The sequence below is a fragment of the Carcharodon carcharias genome, chromosome 6 (assembly GCF_017639515.1).
Source record: "Carcharodon carcharias isolate sCarCar2 chromosome 6, sCarCar2.pri, whole genome shotgun sequence".
Lineage (NCBI taxonomy): Eukaryota > Metazoa > Chordata > Chondrichthyes > Lamniformes > Lamnidae > Carcharodon > Carcharodon carcharias.
Genome location: NC_054472.1, coordinates 159,834,765 through 159,859,424, shown reverse-complemented (window position 1 = coordinate 159,859,424; position 24,660 = coordinate 159,834,765). Strand labels below are relative to the sequence as shown.

General features: G+C 41.7%; 1 protein-coding gene across 2 annotated transcripts in view; it reads left to right on the top strand.

The window, feature by feature from the left end:
- The window catches only part of LOC121279235 (protein FAM135B-like), a 454,418-nt gene that overhangs the window by 310,958 nt on the left and 118,800 nt on the right, over positions 1-24,660 (top strand). For both annotated transcript variants that reach the window (XM_041190288.1, XM_041190289.1), the window contains exons 8-10: positions 13,772-13,925; positions 17,425-17,474; positions 19,653-19,808. In XM_041190288.1, the coding sequence (XP_041046222.1) occupies positions 13,772-13,925; positions 17,425-17,474; positions 19,653-19,808 (360 nt within the window). The remainder of the gene's footprint in view (positions 1-13,771; positions 13,926-17,424; positions 17,475-19,652; positions 19,809-24,660) is intronic.

Below are 24,660 nucleotides of genomic sequence, written 5' to 3'. Positions count from 1 at the left end.
GGCTATTTGCAAGGAAAGGCATTCTAAGATCTAACAAGTATGAAAACCTCCAGCACCTAAGCCTCAAGCTGCTGCCTACAATGAACTGAAGTTAAGGAAATTCACTTTGAATTGGATTGCTCAGGGCATCATGTTTCTTTGTCTGGGTCTTTTTAAAATCTGTGTGTCTTACCGTTGCCTTAATGTAAGTTTACCTGGGGAGTTTACATTAATTTGGGGATTTAGAAGTTAAATTCAATTTAATTTTGAAGGAAACCTATAAGACTTGGTGGTCTTATTACTACTGAACTCAAGACAGGCATCTCGAAAATTATACAAATTGCAAAACAGTTATGGCAACTGTTTCAAATTTCCCTTTGGGATTTGAGCAGCTCAGCATTTATTATCAGCTGTGCCATAACAATTAGTTCATCTGAATCATCATAAGACCCCTTCTAAATTAAATTGTGCCACTGTGCCATTGAATTTAATTAGAATTATTTTAGGAATGTTGATTAATTGGCTCTCTGTTCCTTTGCCTTTACACCCTCCATGCCAACTCACCTAGTATCCACCATGGGAAAATCTCAGAAGCCATGCTGATATAAAATAATATGTCTATTAATTATGTCACTGTTTGAAAAGCATCTATTGGTTAAGAAAATAATCAGTACATTGCAATTCCGTCAACTAGTCTCTTATATAACAAACATTGCACTTAAATACTTAATCTCTTACAAAACAATTCCTTGACAGCTTTGATAGTTCTTTGACAGCTTGACAGTCCTGATGAGTTTATGCACTTTTTCCACACAATCAAGCCTACTTATAGCAATTACGAAGGATACCTGACCTGCCTCAAAGGGTGCCTTACCTCTCCCAAAGCTGCCCTGGCAGCATATTCAAAGGGGCATCTTACCTCTCCAAAAGGGTACGTTGGCTATGCGAGAACTCAATACTGCAGAAAAGTCTAGAGGAGCAAGGAAAACAAAAGTGCATGATATTGGGAGTAACATAATTGTATGGATAGAGGATTGGTTAACTAACAGGAAGCAAAGAGTAGAGTTAAGTGGGTCTTTTCTGGGTTGGCAAGATGTGACGAGAGGAGGGCCATAGGGATCACTGTTGAGTGAGTGGGCAAAAATTTGGCAAATGAAGTATTATGAGGGAAAATGTGAACTTGTTCACTTTGGCAGGAAGAATAGAAAGGCAGCATGGAGAGGTTGCAGAACTCCGAGGTATAGAGGGATCTGTGCACCCTGATACATGAATCAGGCAAAGTTAATATACAGGTACAGCAAGTGATTAGGAAGGCAAATGGAATGTTGCCGTTTATTGCAAGTGGGTTGGAAAATAAGGATAATAAATTAGTATTAATAAATACTAGAGGTTGGGAAGTGTTGACGTCCAAAGAGACCAGGGTGTCCTTGTTCATTAGTCACTAAAAGCTAGCATGCAAATGCACCAAGCAGTTGGGAAGGCAAATCGTATGTTGGCCTTCATCAGACGAGGATTTGAGCGCAGGAGTAAAGATGTCTTGCTACAGTTGTTTAGAGCGTTGGTCTTGACCGCATCTGGATTATTTGTGTACAATTTTGATCTTATATAAGGAAGAATGTAATTGCCATAAATGGAGTGTAACAGAGATTCACCAGACTAATCCTTGGGATGGCAGGATTGTCTTACGAGGTGAGATTGAGGAAATTGGACTTGTACTCTTTAGAGTTTCTGTGATCCCATTGAAACTTACAAAATTCTTACAGGGCGTGACAGGGTAGATGTAGATCAGATGTTTCCCCTGGCTGGTGGGTCTAGAACCAGGGGACACAGTCTCTGAAATAAGGGGCATTAAAGACTGAGATAAGGAGGAATTTCTTCAATCTGAAGGTTGTGAATTTTTGAAATTCTCTACCGCAGAGGGCTGTGGAAGCTCCGTCATTGAGCATGTTCAAGACAGAAATCGATAGATTTCTGGATGCTAATGACGTCAAGGGATATGAGGAATGGCCTACTCCTGCCCCTATTTCCTATGTTTCTATAAAAGTAGGGATGTTTTGCTCCAGCTGTACGTGGCATTGGTGAGACCACATCTCGGGTACTGTGTGCAGTTTTGGCCTCCATATTTATGAAAGAATATAAATGTATTAGAAGCGTTTCAGAGGTGATTCACTCGACTGATACATGGGATAGCGGGGGTTATCTTGTGAGAAAAAGTTGGACAGGCTGTGCCTGTGTCCATTAGAGTTTTGAAGATTGAGATTTGATCTTATTGAAAAACATAAGCTCTTGAGGGGACTTAGAAACATAGGAAAATAGAAGCAGGAGTTGGTCATTTGGCCCTTCGAGACTGCTCCGCCATTCAATATGATCATGGCTGATCCTCTATCTCGATGTCATATTCCCGCTCTCTCCCCATACCCCTTGATGCCTTTAGAGTCTAGAAATTTATCTTTTTCCTCCTTAAATATATTCAGTAACTTGGCCTCCACAGCCCTTTGTGGTAGAGAATCCACAGGTTACTTTGTGTGAAGAAATTCCTCCTCATCTCAATGCTGAATGGACTACCCCATATCCTGAGTGAAGAAGTTTCTCTTCATCTCAATCCCAAATGGACTACCCCATACCCTGAGATTATGATCCCTTATTCTAGACCCCACAGCCAGAGGAAATGTCATCCCTGTATCCAGTCTGTCAGAATTTTATACGTTTCAATGAGATCCCTTCTCATTCTTCTAATCTCTTGTGAATACAGGCCTAGTTGGCCCAGTCTCTCCTCATATGACAATCCTGCCATTCCAGGAATCAGTCTGGTGAACCTTCACTGCACTCCCTCTATAGCAAGGATATCCTTTCTTAGATAGAGACCAAAACTGCTCACAATACTCCAGGTGTGGTCTCACCAAGACCCTGTACAGCTGCAGTAAGACATCCTTGCTCCAGTACTCAAGTCCTCGCAATGAAGGCCAACATACTATTTGCCACCTTAACTGCTTGCTGCACCTGCATGCTTGCTTTCAGCGATTGGTGTACAAGGACATCCAAGTCCCTTTGTTCATCTACATTTCTCAACCTATCACCATCTAAATAACATTCTGTTTTTCCGACCAAAGTGGATGACTTCACACTTATCCATGTTATACTGCATCTGCCATGTATTTGCCCACTCACTTAACTTGTTTAAATCACCTTGAAGCTTCTTAACATCGTCCTCACCACTCATTCCCACCTAGTTTTGTGTCATCAGCAAACTTCACATTTGGTTTCCTTATCCAAATCATTGGTATATATTGTGAATAGCTGGGGCCTAAGCACTGATCCCTGTGGTACCCCACTAGTTACTGCCCGCCATTCCAAAAAAGACCCATTTATTCCTACTCTCTGTTTCCTATCTGCTAACCAATTCTCAATCCATGTGAATATATTACCTCCAATCCCACATGCTTTAACTTTGCACACTAACCTCTTACGTGGAACTTTATCAAAAGCTTTCTGAAAATCTGAATACACCACATCTACTGGTTCTCCCTTATTCATTCTGTTAGTTATGTCCTCAAAAAACTCCAGTAAGTTTGTCAAACGTGAATCCCCTTTCATAAATCCATGCTGAGTTTGTCTAATCCCTTTATAACAGACCCTAGCATTTTTCCTACCACTGATGTTAGGCTAATTGGTCTGTAATTCCCTTTTTTTGCCCTCCTTTTTTAAATAGTGGGGTTAAATTTGCCACCCTCCAATCGGCTGGTAGTGTTCCAGAATCTACAGAATTTGGAAGATGACAACCAACGCAACCACTATTTCCATGGCCACCTCCTTAATACCCAGGGATATAGATTATCAGGCCCTCGGGATTTATCGGCTTTCAGTCCCATTCATTCTCCAGTGCTGATTTTTCATTAATACTAATTTCCTTCAATTCCTCCTTCTCACTAGACCTTTGGTTTCCTAGTATTTCTGGCCAAGTTAGTTGTGTTTTCCTCCGTGAAGACAGAACTAAAATAGTTGTTTAATTGCTCTCTCATATCCTATTATAAATTCTCCTGTTTCGGACTGTAAGGGACCTACATTTACCTTCACTAATCTTTTTATTCTTACATACAGAAACTTTTACAGTCCTCTTTTATGTTTATTGCAAGTTTACTCTCATACTCTATGTTTCCCCTCTTAATCAATCTCTTGGTCCTCCTTTGCTGAATTCTAAATTGCTCCCAATCCTCAGACTTGCTACTTTTTTTTAGCAGCTTTATATGACTCCACTTTGGATCTATTATTATCTTTAATTTCTTTTGTTAGCCATATGAAGAAGGATTGGCGAACTGGAATTGTTTTGATTGTTTTCTTTAACATAGAGGAGGCTGAGGCGAGTTTCAACTGAGGTTTATAAAATAATAAGGGGACTCGATAGAGTTGATAGGAAGGAGCTATCTCCCTTAGCAAAATGGTCAATAACCAGGACAAAAAGCATTCTGTTAAATACTTTAAAGCTTTGAGGGAAGCTGAGGGAAATCCTTTCACCCAGAGGATGGTAGAGGTCTGGAACTCACTGCTTGATAGATTGGTAGAGGCAAAAACCCTTATTGTTTTTCAAAAAAATACTGAGATGTTCAGCTGAAACACTGTAACCTACAGGGTTATGGATCAAGAGCCAGAAAGTGGATTTAACCTGGATTGTACTGCTCTTTTTCAGCCAGTACAGGCACAAAATGCCAAATGGCCTCTTCCTGTGCTAAAATTTTCCATGTTTCTAAAATTGTGGGAACATTTCTACTTAATTGAAGTATTCTGTGAGGGTTTGATTTTGACAGTATAGTTGTAAGAGCTGTCATCAAGTTGATGATAAAGAAACAAATTTGCCAAACAGGCTGATAATTTATAGCAAGAGCAATTATTCCAAACAATTGCCAGGTCCTCACACATTTCTGTGCTCAACAGTGATTTATGAAATTATTAATTGCACTGTATGTAAAGTGTAGATTAGTATCTCATCTTGTTGTGCAAGGCATTTGACATTCCAAGTGCATTCACAAAACTGAAAAAATAAAGATCTTGGTTGAATCCATCTTGGTGCTTTTTCCTACCTTACTTATACATTTCATGTTCAATCACTTTGATTAGAGACATTGTTCAGTGCTCTAAAGCCCTAGACACTGTCTACAGAGGCCACCCTCAAAATTCAGACTGCACATTATGTTAGTGCAGTCTGCCCTGTTATGCTCTCTACATGACGAATTACAGCTTCAATTACACAGCTTGCCACAGTGTGTTGGAACTCTTTGGACACCTAGACTAGTACCATAACCACCACACTACTATGCTTGATACTATTGCCTGGTAAAAATGTCCCTTTCATTCAGCTGTGGACAGAACTTGAGAAATAGAGCAACATAAAACTTCCTGTATTCAGCATTTAAAAATGTTTGTCATACAACTCAAATCACCAAAACGTGTTCTCGTTTAATCAAACTGCTACGTGATGTAATTATTGGACAAGTTTTAGATATTCTCACTTTTCCAGATACATTTCCAATTTCCCTAAGAACAAAGCCAAATAGCAGACCTTCAGGGCATGCTTTTCCAAAAAAGAAGAAATGTAATCCAAAAATGCAATCGAAATGTTTGGTGGCAAAAGATCCTACTGATTGCCCTGGCAATAAATTAGAAAATATGGGACATCCCAGATGGCAGGATTTAAGCTACCACCAAAAATATTAACGTGCATTAAAGTTCAAGAACAATATATTGGATAATTCAATAGAGATATATTGGATATAAGAACATAAGAAATAGTAACAGGAGTATGCCCCACAGACCTTCTCGACCATTTGGGTAGAATTTATAAAGGAGGCAGTCACTTTGCTGGAAGTGTACAATAGGTCTCCAAACAGACAGAGGGAGATAGAGGAGCAGATATGTGGGCAAATCTCAGAGAAGTGTAAAAATAATTGGGTAATAATAATAGGGGATTTCAACTTCCCCAGTATTAACTGGGATAGTCTTAGTGTGAAAAGCTTAGAGGGGGCCAAATTCTTAAAGTACATCCATGCAAGGTTTTTGAGTCAGCACGTAGAAAATCCTACAAGGGAAGGAGCAGTACTGGACCTAATCTTAGGGAATGAAGCCGGGCAAGTGTGTATAAGTGTCAGTGTGGGAGCATTTTGAAGATAGTAACCATAACTCTGTAAGATTTAAGGTAGTTATGGAAAAGGACAAAGATGGACCGGAATTCAGGGTCCCGATTTGGGGAAGGCCGTTTCATCATGATAAGACAGGATCTTGCCAAAGTGGACTGGGAGCAGCTACTTGTAGGAAAGTCTACATCAGACCAATGGGAGGATATAGTGAGAGTTCAGGACCAACATGTTCCCATAAAGGTGAAGGGTAGGACCAACTAGTCCAGGGAACCCTGGATGTCAAGGGATTGGATAAGGGAAAAAAAAGGCTTATGGCAGATACAGAGGGCTGAAAACAGCAGAAGCCCTAGAGGAGTATAGAAAGTGTAGGGGGGTACTTGAAAAAGTAATTACGAGAGTGAAGAGGGGAGCATGAATAAACACTGGCCAGCAAGATAAGGAAAATCCCAAGGCATTTCATAAATATATTAAGGGCAAGAAGATAAGCAGGGAAAGAGTAGGGCCCATTAAAGCCCAAAGTGGCAAGCTGTGCGTGGAGCCAGAGGACGTAGGTGAGGTTTTAAATGATTATTTTTCATTTGTGTTCTCTATGGAGAAGGACGATGTAGGTGTAGAATTCATGGAGGGGTACTGTGATATACTTGAACAAATTAGCATTGAAAGGGAGGAGGTATTAGTGGGTTTAAAATGAGATGTATCCCAGGCTGCTATGTGAGGCAAGGGAGGAGATTGCAGGGACTCTGACACTAAGTTTCAAATCCTCCCTGGCTACAAGAGAGGTGCCAGAGGAATGGAGGACAGCGAATGCGGTTCCATTATTCAAGCAGGGTAGTAGGGATAAACCAGGTCATTACAGTCCAGTGCGTCTAACATCAGTGGTAGTGAAACTATTGGGAAAAATTCTGAGGGTTAGGATTAAACTCCACTTGGAGAGGCAGGGATAGTCAGTGTGGCTTTATCAGGGTGAGATCATGTCTAACAAATTTGATTGAATTTTGCGAGGAGGTGACTAGTTGTGTAGATGATGGTAGTGCAGTTGATGTAGTCTACATGGACTTCAGTAAGGCTTTTGACAAGATCACGCATGGGAGAATGGTCAAGAAGTTAAGAGCCCATGGGACCCAGGGCAATTTGGCTAAATTGGCTTAGTGGCAGCAGGCAGAGGGTGATGGTCGAAGGTTGTTTTTGTGATTGGAAGCCTATGACGAGTGGTGTACCGCAGGGATCAGTGCTGGGACCCTTGCTGTTTGTAGTCTATATTAATGATTTAGATGTGACTATGCGAGGTATAATCAGTAAGTTCGCGGATGGCACGAAAATTGGTGGTGTCGTAAACAGTGAGGAGGAAAACCATAGATTACAGGGTGATATAGATGGGCTGGTAAGATGGTCAGAGCAGTGGCAAATGGAATTTAATCCTGAAAAGTGTGAGTTGATGCATTTTGGGAGAACTAACATGGCAAGGGAATACACAATGAATGGTAGAACCCTAGGAAGTACAGAGGAACCTTGGTGTACATGTCCATAGATCCCTGACGGCAGCAGCGCAAGTGGATAAGGTAGTTAACAAAGCATATGGGATACTTACCTTTATTAGCCGAGTCATAGAATATAAGAGCAGGGAGGTTATGTTGGAGCTGTATAAAATGCTAGTTAGGTCACAGCTGGAGTACTGTGTGCAGTTCTGGTTGCCACATGAGAGGAGGGATGTGATTACACTGCAGAGGAGATTCACCAGAATGTTGCCTGAGCTGGAGTGTTTCAGCTATGAAGATAGACTGGTTAGGCCAGGGTTGTTTTCTTCAGAGCAAAGAAGGCTGAGGGGGGACCTGATAGAGGTATACAAAATTATGAGGGGCATAGATAGGGTAGATAGGAAGAAACATTTCCCCTTAGCAGAGGTGACAATAGCAAGGGGACATAGATTTAAGGTAAGGGGCAGGAGGTTTAGAGGGGATTTGAGGAAACTTTTTTTTCACCCAGAGGATGATTGAAATCTGAACACACGGCCTGAGAGGGTGGTAGAAGCAGGAACCCTCACAACATTTAAGAAGTCTTTAGATGAGCACTTGAAACGCCATAACATACAGGGCTACAGGCCGGGTTTAGAATGGGAAGGTACTTGACGGCCGGCACAGACACGATGGGCCGAAGGGCCTGTCTGTGCTGTATAATTCTTTGACTCGATGCCTATGAATTGGTGCAGTCCATATGGTAGAAGTAGTCCCACAATGCTATTTCATAGAAAATCTTGATCCAGAGTTGATGAAGAAATGGAGACATATGTTCAAGGCGCGATGGTGAGTGATTGGAGGGCATCTTGTCCTTCTAAGTGGTGAAGGTCACAGGTTTAGCAAGTGCTTCTGAAAAAGCTTGGTGACTTTGCTGCAGTATAGCCTGTAGATGGTACACATTGCAGCGTGCCAGTGGTGGAAAGAATGCACATTTAAGCTGGTTGTTCATTGTTGCAACTGCACCTTTGTTGCAAATAATTAGCAAGTATTCCATGACACTCTTGACTTGCGCCTTGTAGATGATGGAAAGGATTTGGGTAATCAGGAGATGAAACATATATCACAGAATATGCACCCTCTGACCAGCTCAAGCAGCCATAGTATTTATGTGGCATATCCAGTTGAGTTTCTCCTCCATGGTGACCCTGAGGATGTTGGTGGTGATGATAGGTTATGCATATGAATTTCAAATGGAGGTGGTTGGATACACTCTTGTTGGAGATAGTCATTGCCTGACACCTGTGTGCCTCAAATGTTACTTGCCATCTATCAGCCTGTTGTGGTCACTTTGACAAATGGACCACAAGAGTTTCAGGTACAGGTCACGATCGTTAATTCGAGCAATTGCAAGGAGAGAACCATCTCGATGCAGCTTGAGATAGCGCTCTGCTAAATTATAAATTCAACATATTTATACATTATTGGTCATGTACAAAAACAGTTTCCAGATTCCGATCTTGTCAACATATGGGTTTACAATAAACAGGTATCTCTGGTACATGCATCGTATGTCCCTATTTTCACCCAGGCAGAGACCTTCCCTCCTATCTAAGCTGGGAGCATCTGTCCTTCCCCTATCTGTTGAAGAGCACACTTAATCTATGTTATTGCCATCCTCTGACTCCAGTCCGATTCCCAAAGCTTGCAGGCCCTAAGGCTGTGCAAGGTTCATCTGGTAACCTTTAACTGTTAATGTGCTTGGTAGCATTGGCTGCCTGGAGATTTTAAGTAATTCATTCCCTTTCAATAAATTCTCCCATACCATAAATTCTTTCTTACTTTCTTCATCGAACACAGCCCAAGCCTGCTGCAAATGAGGAACTTTTAATGGAGCTTAATGTTGTATAATAAAAGAAAGATAAACTTGCATTTATGTACTGCTTTACGTGACCAACAGACATTTATTTTCCTGGCTCTGATGAGCAATCTCTGCTATGTCTCTTCATGCATATTGGATTTGTTGTTCAGGTCTAGTCTCCAGCTGGCTGAAATGAAAACTTCCCACCTGTTCCTGGCCTCTTCCAGCAAGACCTCCAATAGATGTCAGAGAATCTGAGGCCTTGCCTAAAATTAAACCAATATAGTTTCTCCCTCCAGCAGCCTTCCTGGATCTGTGGATGAGTTTCAAACTCCCTAGCCATCCACTCACCCAAAACCCACCCAGAGGATAGCACAGGACTGCTATTTAAACACACACACACACACTCCTACACGCACATTAAAATACATTGGATGTTGTAAAGTTAGCTATTTGAGGCACTTTCTATCTAGTTCTTCAGGACAGCATCCGGGTTCCAACTATCTTCAGCTGCTTTATCAGTGATCTCCTGACCTCACAAGGCCAGATGTTGGGGCTATTTGTTAACGATTATCTGGTCATGATTGTATTGCTGTTTGTGGGAGCTTGCTGTGCACAAATTGGCTGCTGTGTTCCCTACATAACAAGAGTGACTACACTTCAAAAGCTTTGAGATGTCCTGTGTTTGTGAAAGGTGCTACATAAATGAAATAAAAACAGAAAATGCAGAAAATATGCAGTAGTTCTGGCAGCACCTGTGGAAGGAGAAAGAGTTAATGTTTCAGGCCAAGGACCTTCTTCAGAGCTCAAAAGAAAGGTCCTTGACCTGAAAGGTTAAATTTGTTTCTCTCTCCACAGTGCTGCCAGACCTGCTGAGTGTTTCCAGATTTTCTGTTTGTATTTCAGATTTCTATCCACAGTATGTTGCTTTTGTCCCTATAAATGTAAGTCATTGTAGCCTGAATACTGTGGCCCCACTGTTTGCTATTTAGTGCCTTTTGAAATGAAATTGTAAGTATGGTTGGACAGCCCTTGTAATCTCAGATGCAAAGAACTATGGTATATCAGTCCTGCCATGTGCTATCACAGTCACATTATGCACATAGGACATGTGGGTGGTTTATAATATCGATCATTTTACTTTGAACACAGGACACAAATATTGGGAGCGATACTGAATTTGTTCAGTCATTTAAGTATATTGAACATAGTCTTGAGTTTCAATTTTATCTATAAACCAGAATTTTGAATATCTCAATATGAAATCTGCAGTCCTTTTTCCCTGGTCTCTGTGTTCCCAGTTTCAGTTGTCCCTATACTTCGTTATTGAGTCTAATCTAATAAACTTCTAAAATGTTTTCTGCTGATTAATGCTTTTTGATCACTAGAACTGCCTCTTATCTGTTATTACAAGTAAAAAGTCATTTTACAATATCATTAATCAGCAATATCACAGTTTGTTTTCCTCACCTCAGTTAACTGGGCTTTGAAGAGGTGTGCATTACACTCAAGTTTAATTGGGTTCCCACTGAGATGTTTTACAACGGTGTGCCACATCTGTTAGCCCTGATTATTGGAACCAGTTTGCGTTGCTAGTGAATAGAGCAACCTGAGAGTATACAGTTATGGTTTTCTGGGTGGCTGTCAAGACATGAAAATTGCATTAATGAAAAGGCCCACCATCACAAATTGGAGAGAGTGTCATCTGCTCAACATCAATATATTCAGTGCTATCCCTATCCTTGAACCTTTTTGACCTTAATGGAGGTGTATTGCAGAAAATTGTTCTGCCATTAACGTGAATTTAAATATGTCGATTTTTTAAGAAGTATATATTTCTCTCTACAGCTTTCTCGCCTTTACATTGCCACCCTCTCTTCATGAAGAGTTAGGTTCCCCTGAAGCTAGATTAGGTTCCCCTGATGCTGGGAACCTTGGTACCTTCCCCATATTTTTATCCTTAAAATGTAAGCCTAGATAGGCAACAGATTATTCAGTGTGGAGAACTTTAAAGCCCAGCCTGATTCTTTCCTCACCTGTTATCCACACAATCATGGTTAGGAGGGAATTCAGTAGTTTCCATTTGGTGTCTTCCTGTTTGACATGACTAGAATTGATAATTTGGACTGGCTTTAACCTGACCTGTTCTCACTTTGTGGTGCTGAGCATTAGTGAGCAGAGGTGTTCTTTTTTGATTGTCTTATGTGCTCAGCAGTTTGCAAATTTACCTGTTCCATTAACCCATGATTTTTTTTTCAAAACTGAATTTTTTTTCATCAGATTGAGAAAAGCAATTTACTATGTGCTTGGTTTGCCTTTGAGCAGTGTTTAACAAAGATTATCCTATTTGAGAGTTGTAATTTTCCATAGTTGCAGCACTTCACCTCAATAATGGTATCAGAGAATACAGGAAATACGTACAGTCTTCCACTGTAGTTTCAGTTATGATCTCAAAACTGATCAAATACAACCCACATATTTCACCTTTGCCTGCACATGGATCTGTTTTTTTCTTAATTGAGAAACCTAGATCAAAGGCCCAAGTCTTTAACCAGCAAGGCTGAAAGGAATCAGAGAAAAGTAGTGAATAGACAATGACAAGATTTGTCTCATGTAGCCAATAAAAGATGGGGAAAACTTAGGGAGATGAAGAGTTTCACAGTTTTGAAATCCTGAGAAATAATGAGGTACAGTAGCCTACAGTTTGATTTCAACACAGTGATGCTGGGGGAAGACAGTATGCAAAATACACCATATTTGGAGTGTAGGAGGAACAAAAGAGGAAAATTTCAGCCAAACGCTGACAATACTAAAAAAAAGGAACAAAGTTGTAACAGAGTTGCAGCTTTGATTGGTATTATCGATTAGACATTACAGTTTGAATGTAAGGTGTTGTGACTTTGATTCTTGCCTGGGAAAATCTCAGAATTGTTTAATTGTTCCCATATATGGTTAATGGTTAGGTTTGGCTGCATCAAGTTGTGCGTAGACCCTTGGTACTCAAACACCCAAGTGTCGCTAAGTGCTGAGGTTCTACCTGTCCCCGGTGTTGCGAAGGATGGGTCTGGTCACGTTGTCATGGAATACTCCAAGTAATTGGACCGTGCCGAAGCACCTATCCCTCATGAAAAAATTTATGCAGAACACACCTTTGACCACAAGTCCAACAGGCAGTGGTAGGCACATAACGTCCTAGAGGTCCTACAGGAAAAGGAGATGGTGGATCCTGTCGGATGGTTCCCTTGAGCAGACTTTTGAAGTAATTTGACAGAATGCCTCATCGCCAGAACTTTCAAACAAGTGCCTAGACATAGCTTAGCTGGTGGTGAGAAAGGCCCTCCCTGTCAGTTCCTTTCTACATGCCTGGAGCCCCACCCTCTCTGCACGTTGCCCTCGAGGCAGCTGTGGTGGGGAAGAGACCGTTGTCCACCTCCTTGTGGAATATGCCTTTGCAAAGAAGGCCTGGAAAGAGATGTAGTGGTTTTTTGTCGAGCTTCACCCTGAGAAGCTCCGTGATGCAGGATTCTGTGCTCTACAGGCTGTTCCCAGGGATGCACACTGAGACAAACATCAACTGCAGCTGGAGGATCATCAATTTGGTGCAAGACTCTCTTTGGTCTGCCCTAAACTTGTTAAACTTGTTCGCCTTCCAGTGCAAAGAGTTGACTTCAACCCAGTGTTGCAGACTGGCAAATTCCAAAGCCCAGGATTACATACTGAAGGATGTACTGAAGCTTGTGGCAGCCGCCGCAGAGGCACAGTTGGGAAAGGTCGCTGTCTAAGGCCTCCCAGCCATAGTGCACTGAGGGGTTATATATTGTATGAAACTCCTCCAGCTGTACGACTCACATTGAATGTACACAGTAAATATCACAGGTAACCTGTTGAATTCACTACCTCAGAGTGCAATGGATGCTGAATAAATTTAAGGAGGAGATAGACAGATTTTTAATTATTAGTAGGTTGAAAGGTTACGGCGAGAGGGTGGGAAATTGGAGTTGAGGCTGAAATGAGATCAGCCATGATCGTAATGAATGGCGGGGCAGGCTCGAGGGGCTGAATTGCCTACTCCTGCTCCTAGTTCTTATGTTCTTATCATAATTGTGTTGATGCACTTCAGAGTGCAACATGATCTATGTAGAAAATTTGAATATCATTGCACGTTCTGTGATGACCATTTTGAAATTTTTTGTAAAGTTCTTTTAGATATTTTATGAAAAAAGTATATTTTTGCAAAAAAAAAGGAAAATGTAGGAAAGTTGGCGTGGTTATGATAATCCTAGTTTTAATTATAAGAATTTTAACCATGAAATTCAATGTTCCCATATCAGTCTGTTTATTCTTTCTGTTAGGGGAACACTAACGTCACCTCTGAGGGTTGCATGCAGCATGCGTACCGATGGCATGAAAGCCTCTGCCGAACATTACTCTCTGCCTATAAAGGACTTCTTTGCTACTTCGCTGCAATTATGAAACAGATCCCTGAACTGCATCAGATTCAAATGGGTAAGAGATGTAGCTGTTTAAAAAAGTATATTCACTGTTGGCTCCTTTTTCTGAAGCTGAATACTCATGCTGAGTTACAGTTTCACAGGTACCAGCTATACCATACTATGTGGGTAGGTAGCGTAGTGGCTGTGTTACTGGACTGAGAGGATATGGGCTGCCTTTTCATCTCGAGTTTGGAAAACGCGAATTGGGACACTTCCTGACTTTGCCAACCGAACGTGTCATCTCTTCCTAAGCCCGCCATGTTTTCACCTTTTGGAGACATGGGTGGGCAAGATTTGGATCTTCCACCTATCTAAGCTGGCTAGAGGCAGCATTGCCACATTTCGGGTGCCGAGGTGGGCTAGGTGGAAGATCGGCTTTGGCTCTTGGGGACATCAGCCCAGCCCTTCACATCCTCCTTATGTTCTCTCACCCTCACCCACGTCCATGTCTCCTCCATGTCCCCTCCCACCTGCCCCACCCCCCCACAATATCCCCCCACATATTCTCCATAGCCACTCACCCAGTATCCACTATGGATAGAACTCAACATCCATGTAATAGCAATGGGAAATTCTTCAAATGGACATGAAAAACATTAAGCCTCTAACAATAAAATAGAGCTGTCACCCAATCTGACCACCATTCATGCTGCACAGAGAGAAAAAAAAACTTCAAAACCACTGAAAAAAGTTAAACACCCTCAAGTGGCCTTGGAGCTATAAAAGAAAAGAAAAATCTATTCAAAAATCACATCAAAGACAGATAATCCTTTAATAACTTCTTAAAACGTTCAATAGAACTGTGTATATAACAACCTGCTAAGTGCTTCAAGAGCCTTTGAAACTCAGACAAGCATTCATAAAGTGCTCATTTGTCAAAACAAAGCATCACTGCTCCAGACAATGGAGCTTATTAACACTGAAAGAAACAGATGTTTGGGTTTTTTTCTAAGCTTCACCAGATAGCCTGTCATTCAAATAGGCAGCCATTTTTGTTTCAGCAGACCAGTTTTTTTTATTAAGATAACAGCAAAATACTGCAGATGCTGGAAATCTGAAATAAAAATAAAAATAGCTGGAAAATCTCAGCGGGTCTGACAGCATCTGCGGAGAGGAATACAGTTAATGTTTCGAGTACGTATGACTCTTCTTCAGTTCTGATGAAGAGTCATATGGACTCGAAACGTTAACTGTGTTCCTCTCTGCAGATGCTGTCAGAATTGCTGAGTTTTTCCAACTATTTTTATTTCAGTTTTTTTTATTCATTGGGTGTGCTAAACCAGCATTTATTGCCCATCTATAATTGTCCTCATTTCAGAGGATGTGGGGTCTAGAGTCATATGTAGGCCAGACCAGGTAAGGACATTAGGTTTCCTTCCCTAAAGGACATTAGTGAACCAGATGGGTTTTTACAACAATCGACATCATTAGACTTTTAATTCCAGATTTTTATTGAATTCAAATTCCACCATCTGCAATGGTAGGATTCAAACCCGGGTCCTGAAACCGTTATGCTGGGTCTCTGGATTACTAGTGCAGCGACAATTACATTATGCCATCGCCTCCCCACAATAAAGCACTGTGGACATTTAAATCACTTAAAATCACTACAAAGAAATAGCCCTTTTTTTCAATGGGAAAAGTACTCTCACGTATCTCAACATTTACACAATGCTGCTCAAAGGTCAACTTACCTTTGCAGGAATGAGTCCTATGAACAAACATTGAAGTAAAAACACATCTAACTTATAAGATAGCATCTAATGATGACATTTGAAGTTATCAAAACATTTAACATTTACTGTCAGAATGTTCCCAACTCCTGCCTGACCCAGTGAAAATACTGTGGGACACGAAATACAAATTTCCCATAGGTCTGTCATGGTGACTGACATCACAGGCCATGCGTGTGGGTTCACAACCCAAACCTAACCCAAATCTCTTCCTGCCTATGGGAAGTTTGTGTGGGGTTCTTTTTGTGGGTGAAATTCAAATTGTCAATCATGCAGCTTCAATTTGCCGAATCCTGCACCCACTTCCAAATTTTGGGGATACCAAACCTATCCAAATCCCACTATGGTAGTTTGAGAATTTGTATTTAGTCTTTTAAAACCTGAAAATAAAAGAACTAATTTCAATAAAAGCGACCATAAAGCTATCAGATTGTTGGAAAAATCCAACTGGTTTATTGATGTACTTTGGGGGAGAAAAGGACAACCAGAATTCACTAGCATTTGGTAAGACACCGATTAACTAACATGCCTTGAGTTTAGCACCTTAAACCACTTGGCCATCCTTGCCCACTGTTACCAGTCCCATGTTGTTTCCATAATCTTGCTCCTTCTAATTTGCCCTCTATCTCTCCTCACTTACTTTTGCTGCATATAAACAATATGAGAGGTTAGGCACTGACCCTCAGTGAATCACATCAACATATATAGGCAAATATATAACACATATAAGCATAATACTCTCTGGCCTATTTTTAATTGTGAAAAAGACTGCAATTTTACACCTAATTGCCTATGACTGAGAGTAGATGTGTGATACAATACAGGAATGGAAGGTTATGGCAAATAGACCATATTGTCAAGATGAGAGGGTTCCCATTACAAGTTGGTACAGATTTCCTGTTGTAGGCCTGGGAATGAGTTATCTACCTGCCCTCTACTTCTGAGATCTGGCAGAAGAAAAATCAAATAGTGCACAGAGGTGGTGTGGGCGTTTTCAGAGGCCAGGTGAAATGTGTTATAATTGAAGTGTCATTATTTGAATTCACTGTTAGAGTACCATAAGTTACGCGTTCTTTGTTCAGATATGCACGAAAAGGAGCTATGTGATATAATTTATATCCAGTGAGTGTGCTAACCTGTTAACTTGCAACTGACATCATTACAAATGAATTACGGCTAGAACTAGATATAAATTATATCCTACAGCTCTTCATTACATAATCTGTTCCTCCAGGCAAGTTGTCATTAGAATGTTGCGAGTTAGAAAGGATTTTAAATATGAACTATGGCATCACTGTGAAGAGAGATAGAAGTTTCAGACTCCTATCACTGCAAAATTTACCCAATATTGTCACCTTCATGAGAAATGCTTTTGAAGATAATACGATCACCAAGATAGCTACAAAGATTGGGAAACTGAAATAAAGACAGACAATGAAGATAATGCACAGCAAATTTGTCAGTATCTATATTCAAAATATATGGGTATGGAACCTTCCTTAGAATGCTTCTGACAAAAGGCCTGTGCCAAAAAACATCAACCTGACTTTTCTCTCTCAGATACTGATAGGCATGTTGTTTGAAGCTGAAGAAGATAAAGGTGCAAAGAGGAGACTGCAGGAAACATGCATGATGGACCAAATTGTCTCCTTTTGTGCTCTTTGTGACTCTGATTCTATTTCTAGCTTTATGTGTTTTACATTATCACACATTGTATTATAGCTCTTTTGTCCTTAAAGAATAGAATTCTTAAAGACTCTATATTTCTTTCGCTGCCAGAGGACTGCCCCATCGAAGAAACACTGTCCCAGCTCCGCATTAATTTACAGGTGAGGGGTTTTGTAACTTATTTTAAAAATACCTGCTTCATCCTTGGGAGAAACACTGCGGGAGTGAATTTGAAATTCGGCAATTAGGTAAAAAGGGCAGTAGTAGATCAGCCGTCCACTGCTGCCCATGTAGCATTTCTACCAAAGTTAAATTTCAGTCCTCACTGTGACTGAAATCTAACAGGGTCAGGATTGAAGATGTAAGCTGGGAATAAATAAAATAAGTCACTGACAGGTAGAAGGGGGCAAGTACTTTCTATCTGAGGTTAAAAAATGGTAACCTTGGGATAACATAATTTTTTGTGACTATAGCCATTCTTCCAATGAAGTGAAGCTGCCCAGATTCCCAGCATAACAATTTACAAGAAAATGAGTTTAAAAAAAGTTCAACATGGTTAAGTGTAAATATATGGCTGATTATAAATCCTAGTGATGTGTTAAATTACCTAAGGGTTAAGAGGAAAGAGATGTCAGAGTTTTAGTAGACTTAGCCCTCGACATGTTCAGCAATCTGAAAAGCTATTGAAATACTGAGATTGAGAAACAGCGGAATATAAGTCAGAAGAAGCCTGCTTAAAATCATACAGTGCCATTATCAGATCATAGCATGAACACTTTACCCAGTTTTGGTCACTTTATCACAACAGAGATATTCAAGATTTGGAGCATATGATAAGAAAAGCCACTGGACTCAGAGGATTGAGTTATAAGGAAAAGCTGAAAAGAGGCTTTCTAATATTGAAAGGAGGTGATAAGAGAGGTGACTACTCCAGAGATATGTCCTCTCCGCCATACAAACCTGAGTGCATTTATTCGAACACTACTAATGGGTTTGGTCTCCTTTTGATCCTGTTTTGATCTGTTATCTGTTTTGTGAGTTCCTCCAAAGATATTTTTACCTCATAAATTTTCAAACTGCAGTCTTTGGACCTTAGGTTTCCAGAGAATTTCCAAGATCACCCAATTCTGCCCCTTTGGCTAGATGCAATATGTCCCTTGAGGACAGTGCCTCAGGAATTCTGTACTCTTTATTTCTTTTCTATCTTTGTTTTATCAGCAGATTTTCTGTTGGTATATATTGGTTAGTATTTTTTTCAATCTTGTTTGGATGGCTGACATCGTCTTTCAAAAGTTAAGGCAAAAGGTCTCAGGAGACTGATGAAGTGTTTATTTGACCATTGTTTCAAAGTATGATTGTGTGCTGTTGGCTGTGCGTGCATGTTCCTACTGCCACTGTTGACATGCTATAATACAAAGGAGAGAAGCACCTTTCCTTTCCAGATCCAGCACCCAACCATTTCTGGATCCCGATAGTAGAGGATGCAATAGCAACTCTTCACCAAAGTTTCAATGCTAGAATCAAAGAATACAACAATTTAGAAACAGACAAAAAGGTATCGCACAGGAAAAAATGACAGAGAGCATTTTGAATGATTTGTAGGGACATGTTGACCATTTTAAGCAATCACAGAGTAATATATTCTCACTATAATTGTGCAACGGTTGTATGTCACAGAGTGTGACACTCACAGGAGTAAAAGGTGCTGCAGGTACCAATGAAGTCTTGCATCTAGTTTACATTTTATTTTTGATATATTGCATGTTATTACATTCCATGTCATTAATTAATTCAAGGCAAAAGTGGCAAATCTGAACTGATAATGTAGGGAACATATGAATCAAGAGCAAAAGAAGTAAATGAAAAACTGCTAAACATTTAGAAAAGTAGCCAATCCTGAATGCCCAGTCGAGACAACCTACTAATAAAAAGGAAATTTAAAAATTATAGCAATTGAATCATAGGACGTTTTTTGAGAAAAATTAATTCCTCACTCTTTGTCCACAATAATTGAAATTTCTAATGTCCAAAGTAAGATTTTAAACAAAACAAAACACAAAAATTATATATTTTACCATAACAGGTTCTGTTAATAAAATTTTTCCCTCTGAGCAAGACAATATATTTTAACAGCTCCAGCGACCTCTTGTGCTACATTTAAAGATGAGTTTTTTTCTGCATCTTTATTCCTTTTAAAGTTGTATCATTTAATATACACATCCTTTCCTTTCTCTTCCTCTTCGAAATATATCACCACATGTTAGTAACACTGTCAGTGTATGTAGTAAGATGGTAGGTTGTAGATGGGTTGTTGTAAAGTATTTATGATCTTCTTGCAGGTGTTCAACAGCCCAGACAAAGTGGCAGAACAGATCAGCAGGGACCTGGCCCAGCTCTGCTCCTGTCTTGCAGCACTGTGGAGCCAGTTCCTAGACAGCATGACACTGCAGCCAGATGTTACAGTCTTCCTGAGCCAAGACCATCATAGTCTGAGGGTAATATAATAAACGTAACACATTTTGTTTTATCCCACCTAAATGTTACCATACTGTGATTCAGATTGTAAGATTCCAATACAGGGATTATTAATAATGAAAAATTAAAAATACAATACTTTATTGAAAAAATAGCTGAAGAATCTGGAAGAGAAGTTTTGCCAAGCTTAGATTGAAACCATGGGAAGAATTCCGCCCGCCCCCCTTTTGGGAGAGTGATGCAGGAGCGCTTCCGATCGTCGTCCCTGATCGGGGGTGCATAGCGCCATTTTACGTGGGTGGGCCAATTAAGGTCCGCCCAGCGTGAAGTCCGTCAGGAAGCGCTATGCGTTCCTTATGCAGGCGGGAGTGGGGGATTCCCTCAGCCGAGAGTGCGCTCTTTCGCACATGCATGCAAAAGAGCGCACTCATCTCCCTGAGGCTAAGCGCTGCCTCAAGGAGATCAGCATCAAATTTAAAAATGGTCACTACAAAAATAAAATGTCCTTGACATGTCCCCTCATGTGACACTATCACATGAGTTGGGACATGGCCGTCACTTTAAATCAAACTTTTGTTACATTTTTAAAAACCTTCATGAAACCTCATCCTGCCCATGGATGTGGTTTCATGCTTTTTCTGAAGCCCGCCAGGGCTCCTGGCCTGCCTGCCAACCTAAAGGTTGGACGGGCCGGTCCACTAATTACTTGAACTAGTTGTTAAATGGCCTCAACAGGCCGTGGACAGGTCGGTGGGTGCACAGCTGATTCGGATGCGCCCCCGTCGACCTGAAAATTGAAATGACACGGAGTGAGGTTGGGAGTTCCGCCTGATGTCATCCCGTATCATTTTATGCATCGGCGAGTGGGCCCTCCTGCTCGCCAACCTCAATACCCTGGCCCGTGAGATTTCTGCATGCGTTTGCGTGCATTCAGGGCAATAAAAAATTTTCAGGCCCATGGTAGATCACTCCCATTCCATCGCTCCCTGGGTTAAAAAAACACAGAGATCTGTAGCCCATTCTGGATTCACCTGTCAAAATTCGCTCTGATTCCCTTGGGTGATCAGAAAATCTCACTGAGCTCTTCAAACCCTTCAGTGATTTTCCAGCATGGTTTTCCCTTAATCCATAGCCTGTGATCACTTTGCTTTCTAAAAATAACCTAATGTCATCTTGAAAAGCGGGAATCTTCACTGCTACTGTTGTGAAGTTACATTAAAAAATCTGCTAACTGATGGCTGTGCAAATATTTGGCCTAATGAAAGCTGGCTATTTAACAACAGCCAGACAAAGAGGCGTTACCATAATTTTGAAAGATAAAACTTTAGAATGGAAAATATAGGCTCCCCCAATATATCAGCAGGTCTGGGCAGTATTTAAATTGTCAGAGTCAAATGTCAGAGTCAAATCTCTAGTCAGAAATAAGGGTACCACCTAGCTACAATTACATTAGTTGCTCTTGGATAGAGAGGGGAAATTATAACCAAAATGCTAGCCAAATACCTCTCTTGGCAATTTGCATGTGTATTTCATGTTTGATAGGATCTGCTGTGATGTTCACCACAGTTGAATAGTTTACCAACACACATATGCCCATTGGATAAATTGTCAGAGGTGATATGGCGCACATGGAGCCTTACCCCAGTGAGCAGTCATGGTCATCAAGGGACCAAAATGGGAAGGGAACAGTTGACAGTAAATAAAGAAGAAAGAAATTGGGAAACATACTGTTTCTATTGTATACTATTGTAGTAGCAATAACCACTTATTCTGTTTGTCAAAGACCTGTAAAATGTAACAATAACCCTGAAAACCAGACCCTAATTAGAGTAACCCACTACCATAAGAAATGGAAACTTGGGGGTGAATTTAACAGCATCCCCCCCACCCTGCCCTCCTCAGTCGTAGTACTTGAATCATAAAATAAAGCGGATGGTCAGCCTGCCTACTTCCCACCCACCCCTGACCTTTTCCCCCATATTACGGGGCTTGGGTAAGACATCAAATACCCCACCCATCCTCAGGTCCATTGACGCCCTTAAATAGCCAACTACCAGCCACTTAAGAGCCTCATTCCACCTCTGCCGCAAATTTTCAGTTTGCAGGGGAAGGCAAAATCAATGTGGGCAGCCAGCAGCTTTGACAGTGTGGGATGCTGTTGGGCAGGAAAGGGTGTGTACCACCTTTGTGGCACCCCTGTGCCCATTGGTGGCCACCTACCTACTAGATTGTAGACTCCCTCTGTTATTTCCCACTGGCCTCTCTAACCCGACCCCCACTCACCTCCCACTTCCTTGTTGGGCCTCCCAGAAGTGTCCGTCCAAAATCCAGGAGCTTAACTGAAGTCCAAGGGACATCTTCACTTCTTTATGGGGACTGGTTGTAGTCCCAGCATTGGTTACTACTGTCCTCTGGCACTGCTGGGGCTACAAAACAGCCAGCCAATCAGATTAACTGGCAGCTCTTTGGACTGGGACTTCCTAGCCCTGAGGGATGGAAGTCTCACTCTCACTAATTAAGGCTGCTAGATTCTCCACTTCTGCTTGCCATGAGACACACCGCGGGCTGGATGGCAGAATTCTGCCCTGGGAATCAGCACTGGGATTCTCCTGGTCTGCACAGCTCCTATTCAGGATAGCCTGATTTCAAAACAAAAACAGAATTACCTGGAAAAACTCAGCAGCTCTGGCAGCATCGGCGGAGAAGAAAAGAGTTGAAGTTCTGTTGAAGGGTCATGAGGACTCGAAACGTCAACTCTTCTTCTCCACCGATGCTATCAGACCTGCTGAGTTTTTCCAGGTAATTCTGTTTTTGTTTTGGATTTCCAGCATCCGCAGTTTTTTGTTTTTAGCCTGATTTCATGTTGGCAAGATACCAATCAAATTTTAGGTTGGGGGCCGGGTAATCCGACCCCCCCATCAAATCTACCACACGGGCATTATTTGGAAAGTGATTGTTACCAGAACATTCCCTTTCAGGATTGGGCAGTAAATGCACCACATACAGGAATGAAAGCCGAGTTGTTAAGTGGTGTATCGTCTTGTAGAGGTCACTGACGGACTATTAGTATTCCAAATGGAAAGGAGAATGAAGGTGAACCTGAGGACATTTGGACCTTTAGTCCTACTTGTTGACTGACCTTTTAAAGTCCAGTCTTTAACTTTTTTGGAAAATAATCCTTCATCCAAACACCCCAATAAAATTTGCCCTTGTTAAAGGAAACTCTCTGATATTGGCTGACATTGACTTAGCTCAGTAGAGGTTTCATGCTTTTTCTAATTCCCACCAGGGCTGCCAGCCTGCCCGCCAACCTCAAGGTTGGACGGGCAGGTCCATTAATTACTTCAAAGACTCTGTCAATGGCCTCAATTGGCCATTGACAGGTCGGTGGGTGCACAGCTGATTTTGCTGCGCCCCTACCTACCTGAAAATTGAAATGGGGCGTGGTTAAAGCATTTACCAGCTAAGTGGTATGATAATGCCATTCATGATGCAGTAATCCAGTTTGGTTTTGAATGAAATTGTCACTTTGCAAATATTGTTACATCACTCGCAAAGGATATGAAATATTATACAAGTTAGCAGGGCGTGTCCCTCTCTATAAGAACCACCCCACACCCCGACAAATGGCCCAAAGACACAACTCTGTCTATAACTGACATGGAAACACTTGGGGCAGGATTTTCCCATCAGCGAGCGGGGGATGGGGCCCGCTCGCCGACGCACGGTGATGTCGGGCTGAACTCCCGACATCTCCGCGCCCCATATAAATTTTCAGGTAGGCCGGGGTGCAGCAAAATCAGCTGTGCATCCGCCGACCTGTCAGTGGCCAATTGAGGCCACTGACAGAGTCATTAAAGTCATTAATAGACCTGCTCGTCCAACCTTAAGGTTAGCGGGCAGGCCAGGAGCCCTGGGGGGAATTAGAAAAAGCATCAAACCTCATCCACCAGCGGGATGAGATTTCATGTAGGTTTTAACAAATTTTATTAAAGTTTTAAAAAAAATTATGGACATGTCCCAACTCATGTTGGGACAGCAGAGGCGATCTCCCTGAGGCAGCATTTAGACTTAGGGTTCAGGGAATCCCCCCCGCCCGCACAGGGAGCACATAGCACTTCCGTGCGGACGTCACATTGGGCGGGCCTTAATTGGTCCGACCACTTAAAATTGCACCGCGCCCCCAATTGGGGGCACTGATCAGAAGTGTGCCTCTGCACACCCGCGCTTCAACTTGGTCCCGACGGGGGGGAAAATCCTGCCCTTAGTTTGTTCAGCTGAAGTGGGGCAAACATAAAGGAACTGGAGAAAATCTGCAAAAGCTTCATGGGAAGAATTTTCCAGTCAGCCCTGCTCGCTGACACGTAAAATGACACGCGGTGAGGTTGGGCAGGCGTCCCGACATCACCGCGCGTCGTTTAGGTTTTCAGTTCGGCGGGCATGCAGCTGACTCGGCTGCGCAACCACCGAGCTGTCAAAAGCCTATAAAGCCTGTTAAAAACTAATTAAAACTGTTAAATGAGCTGCCCATCCAACCTTAAGGTTGCCGGGCAGGCGACCAGCCCAGGCGGCCTTCGCATTTTTCATGAAACCTCATCCACAGGCGGGATGAGGTTTCTTGAAGTGTTTTAAAATTCAATAAAAATTATTTTAAAAATTCATTGACATGCCCCAGCTAACGTGATGCTGTCACATGAGGGGACATGTTTTAAAAGTTTTTTTTTTCCTTAAATTGATCTCCCTGAGGCAGCTCTGTGCCTCAGGGAGATTTCTGTGTTCTTTCGCGTGCATGCGTGAAAGAGCGCAGGCCCCGACTCAGGGAATTGCCCCCGCCCACACAGGGAGCACTCAGCACTTCTGGTTGAGCGTCCC